We start from the raw sequence: 8,903 nt of genomic DNA on the forward strand, positions 1-8,903 counted from the left end.
GATTCTGTTCATCCTTGCATAGTGTCCAGACGAGCAGAATCAACTTTTTAGGATTATCAGCAGAGGTTTCAGGTGAAACCATTTTGAGACCTTGCCCCACCTTATTATGTGACCCATTGAGCTCACAAGATGTGAATGGGGACTCGGGTGCCTGGGAAGGTACCTTAAAACTGCATTGTAGGTGGCAGCCAGTTGGTGTCATAAGCTGCCCCCTCTGTTCAAAGATGGTCAGTTGCTTTCAGAACTGAAGAAACTTCTCAGGTGAGAGGTGAAACATCTTCAAGGAACTTAAAGAAGTCCAGTCAGTTTCTTTCCAAGCGACTTAGATTGTATTTGTCAATATTGTGTCACACATATGGCGCTAACTTGTGGCAACAGGGAACTATCCAGTAGGTTATAATTATTCAATATAAATGAAATTTTAACTGTTGGTTCCACACATGATATACAGCAGTGTGACATATGGTTAGACAATTGCCACCTAGTGGCCATAGATGGTGTTCAGTAGGGTAAATGATGCCAGACCCAGTTAACGTACTGAACTGAAAATAACCACATGACTGCGTGAGTGCTTGACCTCAGCACAGTTGACTGAGGCTGGCCTGGACAAGCAGCAGGGTGCAAGGACCCTCTTATTGCTGCTTGCATCTTTAATATTGTATTTGGTGTTGAATTGCCTAATACAGTGGTAGAAAACTTTAAGCGTTTAGCTTGTGACATATTTTAAATGTTATTGTACTTCCAGTCTCAGCTGGGTCCCTCACTTTCACTTTTATTTTTCTATCAGCTGAGAAGCAACCAAATACAGGTGGTAACAGCCAACAGGAAAACGCTAAAATACACAAACAAACAAAAAACAATTTGGTGACTTTTTACTTCCAATCTCAAATATCCTCTCTGAATTTATAATTATAGCCATATGTAACAGAAATAGCCTTTCCCTGAACATAGTCCAGCATTAATTTGATCACACTCCCAGTGGAAAGACTTTAAACAGGCTGAAAAACTGGATTTCATAATGTCACTAACACCATCAAATGAACAACAACTAATTCACTATGTTGGCTAAAATAACATTAAGAGAACATAATTTACAGTGAATTAGGTATTACTGGGTATCTGGGTATGTGTTTGCTCACAGTATTATCCTAGTTAAAAAAGCCCTAAATCATTGGTGGCTGATCCACTAACATGTTTTCAGATACAAATCAATTTAATTTATATTTGCTTATAACATACAGACTTATGTTCTGAGTTATTAGCTTTTCAAAAAAGCATCACAAACATTAGTGTTCCAATATCTTCATGGCGCGGGCAGTGTATGTTACTAACTTCCGGGAACAATGGCATAAAAAAACAAAACAAAGAACAAGCACACATGCTGCCTGCAGGGGGCGATACTTGCGTAAAGAGGTACCACTATGTGACCTAAGCTACGAAGAAGAAACTTCCACGGCGTTTTCCTCGGTGGATGGCCTGTTCTGGAACTAAACTGTGAAAGCTGCATTGAAACGAAATCTGTGTGGGATAAAGTCACTGAGATGTGCGTTAAATTAGGTTTCATAATTAAGTTGTGCAAAATATATGAAGTTAAAAGATTAGCTGACAAACTTTTAACTCATAGCTAGGTAGAACTGCTTTTTGATAATCGCTATCAGGGCTCTTTCAGCAACCCTACCAGAAGGCATATGATCGCTAACGTAAGATATTTTTTTCTAATAATAAAAATAAAAATGAATGTATTATAGTTCAAGGAATCATTACTAATATTAGAGTTCGGTGTGAAGCCCCATAAAAGTCGAGTATGGAAAGCACTACTATGACTGGCTGTAAAATAAGAACCTAATATGTGATAATAAGCTATAAGTAGCAAAGTGACTTTTGACACTACTCAAGTGACAAGTATCGTTGTTTGACGTTCGCTTGTCTGTTAATATAGATTCAGTGTGAATACGTTAAGTTATTAACTGTATATACATTTCTTTACTTAAAGCTTTTTGTAACGTGTGCTTTCAAACTTCGTTGTATGTTAACAGTAAATTATCTGCTGTGAGTATTTAACTGCAAACCAACTTAACTGCCCCGCCGAGTGACGAGAAACAATGAGAGTAGGATTAGAATGGTATTATGTGTTGTTTAGCTGGAATTACTACAAATTGCGAGTTTTGTATTGTGCTTTCATTTAAAATGTTGCGCGATGTTTGTAAATGTGATACCTGCCGCTGGTATCCTTGTGCAACAAAACTAGCGATAAACGCACACACTCACGTTGCAGGAATTGTACAGTAATGTACGTTAACATCCGGTAGACTTATGCATTCATGTCATATGCCAAAACCCCCTTTTTTAAATAATACTTAAAATTCCGGATTGGTTTATTAGTGCTGGGCGGCGTATGAGCCAACGCTCATTCTGTGGAGCCTTCACGTTAGCTGCAACGGGCTAAGATATGCCATTTTAAATGTTACTCACCATCACTTCTATAAAGTGTAAGGTTTCGTCCCCTTGACATGTAAGTTTATGTTCCGAGTAAAACAGTAATAGTATACATTTACAGAAACTTGTCGAGACAATCATAAATGATTAAACGATTAGCGAATAAATAGACAATGAATATGCAATAATTTCTTATCAAGTTTGAAAATATTGTAATAGCTTATTAAATATTGTGTGGTTTCCATTACTTGAACACGAAGTTTATTTCTTTCTTTCTAGCCATTCTAATATATAGTGGATACAGCATCATCGGTCGGTCTTTTTGATGTTTTTCCAACACCCATCTTTTTCAATATAAATCATTCAGCTTGACAGTGAAGCAAATATGAGACTTTAGGCTTTAAATCTGTAAATTAAGATAAAATTGTTTAATCCTAAAGTTGATAGTCTGTTACAACATCAAGACAGCAAACATTTAACAAATATCTTAAATAAGCTTTTTAAATTTAGTCAATACTCTGACTGCAGTCAGTATTGATGAAATCCAGATACTCTCATCTGGATATTATATTATCAGGTCTTAAATGACTTTTCTTTCATTTTAAGATTATTATTTTTTTAGTCAGCTGTTGACTGAATGTTAATTTTTTTCTTTTTTTCTATGGAAAATATTTAATGTCAGTGTGTGAATGTGTGTGTGAATGGGTGAATGACCGAATGTAGTGTAAAGCGCTTTGGGGTCCTTAGGGACTGAGTAAAGCGCTATACAAATGCAGGCCATTTACCATTTTGTTGCACTGCTTATTTCATTCAGTAGGTGCTGTTGTCACTGTGACTGAGTCTTAAACATAGTAAGAATCTACTTTTCCTCCTTCTGACTCTCTCTGGGCAGTCCCTTACCATGAATGAAGTCAGTATAGTGAGAGAGGGATGGCTTCACAAAAGAGGTATGGATCATGAAAATTGTTATAAAATTGTGTTATAAGATGGGAAAACTGTTGACTTCTGTTGTCTGTTGCCAGCTACTCATCGTATAATTGCACTGTTGATTTAATTTGTCATTTTTGATCCAGGTGAATATATCAAAACATGGAGGCCTAGGTATTTTATCCTAAAGAGCGATGGCTCTTTCATCGGTTACAAAGAGAAACCAGATTTAAATGACCAACCTTCCCCACCACTGAACAACTTCTCAGTGGCAGGTTAGTCTTTTAAGATGTTGAAGAGTGGCCGTCCTTTATGTCAGATCCTTTCAGTTTTCAAGACTCCCTGTATGTTTTTTCAGTTCTGGTCCCTTCTAACCACCTTCAAGTAAATATGAATGATAATTGTATTTTTTACAGAATGCCAGTTAATGAAGACTGAAAGACCCAGACCTAATACATTTGTCATCCGTTGTCTGCAGTGGACCACTGTTATTGAACGTACTTTTCATGTAGAAAGCAACGAAGAGAGGTAAAAACCGTAAATCACATTTCTTACTATCCTTGTCAAATCCTGGCATGCACTTTTTGTGTTTTATGTACTGTGATGTGCATTTTCCTGTATCCATTATTCATTAGTTGTCATTTAGAATACTTCGACTCCATCTAATGTTTTTTTTAAATTGACAATTACTAAGTCACGCCAAATTCTCCAGTATTGATGTATATGATACAGTGATTTCATACTCTTCACAGTTTTACGGATTGGATAGCCGAGTGGCAATTTGTGATATTTTTTACATTTCAGAGAGGGGTGGATAAGGGCAATCCAGTATGTAGCGAACAGTCTGAAAATGCAGGAACAGGGGGAAGAGGAACCAATGGATGTTCTCAGCTCACCAAACGAAAGCAGCCTGGTGGAGATGGAGGCAGTTATATCCAAGAGCTGCACCAAAGTGGTGAGAGAATTAGCTGATACAGCTTTGAGCTGATAAAAACTGCTACTTACTGTAAGTCAGGCCAGTTTCAGTTGGTCTCACATAAACTCTATCAGGGAAGCAATATGTTGTGCAAACAGGAATATCAGTATAGATTTGTGAAAGGATATTTCTTACATCATACAAACATGTAATTGTCTCTGGCTTCCTCAGAATTACTATCCTTAGAATTGGAAAGTAAACCCAATGCCAGCATTCATTGGGACTGCAGTGGTAGCAAAAAGACATCTTGTAGTGTTCAAGTGTGGGGGAAAGTGGCCCCTTGGCATGTCTGCTTGCTGTATAACCTCAATAAATACTTTCCTGAAAATTTTATGGTCGTATTTGTTAGTTAAGTTCATTTTAAATGTTATTAGAGTAAGAGAGAAATCTAGTCAGTCTATTCAGGTGTTTATTCTTTGTGATTGATAAGTCATTAGCCATTTAGTGTAGAGGTCCTCTGTTTCACAGTCAGAGCCACTGCTTGCTCATTACTGGTGTGGTTTCAAACCAAGGCTGAGCTTTTATGTCACAGTGATTAGGTGAATAGTTTTATGTGCAGTCTGCTATTTGCATTAGGACATAAGGAACAAGGATGCAAAGAACGAAACTTTTCATTTCATGTCAAACGAACAGCATAATATATTTTACTTCTAAATGTACGTAACTTTAAAAGATTATTTTGTTTAATTAAAAAAAATGTACACACACTTCCACAATGAATGAGTTGTATATTTTACAGACAATGAGTGACTTTGAATATCTGAAGCTGCTTGGAAAGGGTACCTTTGGGAAGGTGATTCTTGTCAAAGAAAAGACAACTGGAGTACATTATGCCATGAAAATACTGCGCAAAATGGTGATAATAGCCAAGGTAAGTGTGTGTATTGACATAATTGATGCAGTTGTAATTGATATATTTCTGCCATTTTGCTGCTGCAAGACTTGTCCTACTTTAACAGATGAATGCTGCGAAATGTGTGTGAAGACAGGAGTGTGGCACAGCATCAACATTGGCTTCCTGTTTTCTAGTATAATGTTTATTGGCTCATTTTGAAAATTAGTGTTTATAGGGCTTGACTAAAATATTTTTGTCATTAGTTATGAAAGACACTGCTCATTGAATTATGATCAGTTCCTGATTGTCAGTGATTTTAATATTCATGTCCATTATGAATCCAGACTCTTGGTCAAAGAATTTATTGATCTTATTGAAACATTCTGACTCAGTCTGTGTCTGGTCCGATTGTGCACATGATAAGTTCTTTAACAGCATCTTTGTTTGCATCAGCTTTCGATGATTCTGTGCTTGTAAATCGAGATTATTACTTTACTCTTAATCTTAACAAATTTATAATTCTATTTAATTTTTGGCCTTTTTTGGATTTTACTTTGATAGGTACAGTGAAGAATTGATAGGAAAGCAAAAGGAAGAAAGGGCTGCGGCTTGGACTTGAACCTGGCCGGCTGCTCTCAGCCATACAGCATGTGGTCGCTTTTTAGCAGTGCTTTAAAATTTCATAAACAGATTAGCTCTGTTGTTAAGACAAGTTTCTTTTAGCTGTGGCTCCTCAGTAAGGTGAAGGCCTACCTTACGGCACATTACTTTTAGAGAGTAATTCATGCTTTTATTACTACTTGTGAAAACTATTATAACTCTTTATAATTGGCTCTGATCAGTTCTGACTTCGTCACCTACAAGCTGTTCAAAATGTAGCAGGTTGCCTTTTGACAGGAAAGAAATGGTGTGAACACATTACACCTGTACTGGCCTCCTTACACTAGCTTTCAGTTAATTTCAGATCCAGTTTAAAACTGCTTACTTTTCAGTGGTTAGGCAATACCTAACTTAAGAGACCTTTTGAAACCCTGTAATCCTATCAGAGCACTGAGCTATACAAACCACATGTTCAATCCAATAGTTTCAGCAATCTCCCTTCAGAAATTTGCTGCCATTGGTGAACCCTTATATTGATGCTACAGTGCGGCAGAAAAAGTAGCCAAACATGCAGAGGAGTAATTGACTGCACTGAAAAGGGCAAGTTACAATAGTTGCAGGATAGAGCTACACAACCCTTGTCTTAGGATTTCTGAGTGGTCTGCAGTTATCTTGTAGTTACGGCAGTAAAACCAAAGCAGAAAATGCTACTGATAAAACTGAAACGAAGAAAGAAGAAAGACTGAACATAGATATGTTGGCCTATTTGCTTGAGGTATCGACTCAGGAGTGAAAGCACAAACAATAAAACACATTTGTTCAATATTACAGCAATAAAGGTGTTCAGCAGTCCTTTTTTTGTCAGTCCATATACCCAAGTTGTTACAGGTCCTAGTTCTTTTCAGTTTCTTTTGTTCAGGTGTGTGTTGAGTGTATGTCTAGTGGGTATGGGTTTGTTTTTTTTAAATAACTATCAGAGTAATGTTATCTTGTTGAAATCTCACTAGCTTATCTGTCCAGAAGCAATGAGGCTGTCGCCAGCATCACAGCTGCAGATGTTGAATCCTTTCTTGCCATTAGATTGTTTCTAACTCAGAAACCATCAACCTGCACAAGACGCAGAACAACTGTCACCAGCCCTCCAAATTTCTCTTCCCTTCTGGGTCCTGGCATGCTGCTTAAATAGGCTGTGTTGGGCAACCTCCTCTGGCACTGCCCCCTGAACCACTGCACCCACTGTGGTGGAAGCAAAACCGCAAATGTAAGAGGGAATTAATGATAATGTTTATCAAACGTTAAGCATAGTTTGGATTTTCTTTTGTTGCGGGTTCAGTGAATTCCGGTCGGAGAGTGACAAAACCTGTAGCATCAGAATCTGTGATGTGTCGGCTTTCAGCACCATCTTTATACGTGCCATCAGGTGAACAATCTGCGCTTTCTGTTTACATCTTTTTGTGGAATCCGTGTATCTGCTCTCATTTGCTGTTTTAGCTGTTTGGTGGTTCTTGAAATAGTTTTGTGAGCTTTAAGCTGAGATTCTGGCGATTTTGGCAAAATACATTTATATTTAAAAATTGATTCAGGATTTAATGAATCGATATCAATATCAATCTGCTGAAATTTTTTTTTTTTTAAACCCAACCCTAATACTGACCACCACATAACAATTGTTGTTTTTATTCATCCATCCATACTTTTTCATTAAGCCAATTCAGTGTTGCGGAGGCGGGGGGCTGGAGCTGTCCTAGTGTGAAAGGCAGGGTGCACCCTGAACAGGTCACCAGCCTGTCCAGGGTTAACACATAGAGAAAGACAGCTATTCAAACTCACATTCACAATTTAGAATCACCAATTAACCAATTATGCTGTTTTGCTGTTTCCATTCATTTTTCATTTATCATTATATATATATAAATGCAAAACATGTTGAAGTGAGCACAGAAACTGTGGGAGCTGTTAATGTATGGCGTTATTTTTGTGCCACTATTCTAAGCGCATGTAAAAAAAAAAATAAAAAATTTGACCGCACGTAAAAAAAATTTGCAGGTGCAAAATAAATTTCTCCTCAAAATGCAACACTTACACCTGAGTCCCCATGTTTTAACAGGCAGGCGTGATTGCAGATGCCATGCAGGATCATCCGCACGGCATCCGCAGACCGCGCCCACCACAATATCTCATATTGACTGTCAAGAACAGTGGTGGATGATGAAGAGAAGCTCTAAAGATGATTTTGTTTTCATTATTATGGCAGAGGGAAATTCCAGCCTTGGGGATATCAGGCCTCCGCGGTTGCTGTGAGAAATAGCATTTGCTGATTGATAATTTGGGCTCGTTGACACGTTGTAGTCATCAAGGTGACAATGAATTCCTCTAAATTAATTGTCTAGAGCAGCGGTCCCCAACCCCCGGGCCTTGGACCGGTACCGGTCCGTGAGTCGTTTGGAACCGGGCCGCAAGAGATGAGGCTCAGGTGTGAAATGTATGGTTTTCAGGGTTTTTATTGGTTTTCAGCATTATTATGTTATCGTTTTTATCGTTAACTCGGTTTTCCTGGGTCTTTTCAGGTGTGTTATGAATAAATCTTCTTTTTTTTCGGTACCGGTACTAGTTTTATTTTGTTGTATTTATCCGCGACACCTTAAAGGCCGGTCCGTGAAAATAATGTCGGGCATAAACCGGTCCGTGGCGCAAAAAAGGTTGGGGACCGCTGGTCTAGAGTCATATTTTAGGCCATCTGTCTGACAATTGGCACCATTGGGTCTTGCGACAGGACAAAGATACCAAGCACACACGTAAATCTAGAACAAAATAACTCAGAGAAAAGATTAAAGGTGTTGCAGTGGACCATTATCAAGAACTCAACCTGATTGAAATGGTGTGGTGGGACCCTCAGAGATCTGTGCATGAATGAATGCCTGCAACTTCAGTGAAGTAAAGCAACATTTTAAATGAAGTTGTGCAAAAAATGATACAGTAAAATATGTCATGTGTTGTTCATTTTAAGGTTGTTTGTCCCAGATTTTAAATTAGTTTAGAACTTGGTGAGGACTAGAGATTTTTTTTCTATATACAGTCTTGATACATAAAACTTGAAGGTAGGTGTATTTTCTTTTACATAACTCCATA

General features: G+C 37.9%; 1 protein-coding gene across 7 annotated transcripts in view; it reads left to right on the top strand.

Annotated features, from left to right (window-relative positions):
* Nucleotides 1-1,386: 1,386 nt before the first annotated feature.
* The window catches only part of LOC113030100 (RAC-beta serine/threonine-protein kinase-like), a 48,327-nt gene continuing 40,810 nt past the window's right edge, over nt 1,387-8,903 (top strand). Inside the window, exons 1-6 of one of the 7 annotated variants that reach the window (XM_026181218.2) lie at nt 1,387-1,543; nt 3,251-3,383; nt 3,510-3,638; nt 3,780-3,891; nt 4,168-4,318; nt 5,079-5,210. In XM_026181218.2, coding sequence (XP_026037003.1) covers nt 3,338-3,383; nt 3,510-3,638; nt 3,780-3,891; nt 4,168-4,318; nt 5,079-5,210 — 570 coding nt within the window. In that variant the 5' untranslated portion in view covers nt 1,387-1,543; nt 3,251-3,337. Of the gene's footprint in view, nt 1,701-3,250; nt 3,384-3,509; nt 3,639-3,779; nt 3,892-4,167; nt 4,319-5,078; nt 5,211-8,903 lie in introns of all 7 variants that reach the window. The other 6 variants (XM_026181219.2, XM_026181220.2, XM_026181223.2 and 3 more) reach the window with 6 other exon arrangements.

This window comes from Astatotilapia calliptera, chromosome 10, assembly GCF_964374335.1.
Source record: "Astatotilapia calliptera chromosome 10, fAstCal68.1, whole genome shotgun sequence".
Classification (NCBI taxonomy): domain Eukaryota; kingdom Metazoa; phylum Chordata; class Actinopteri; order Cichliformes; family Cichlidae; genus Astatotilapia; species Astatotilapia calliptera.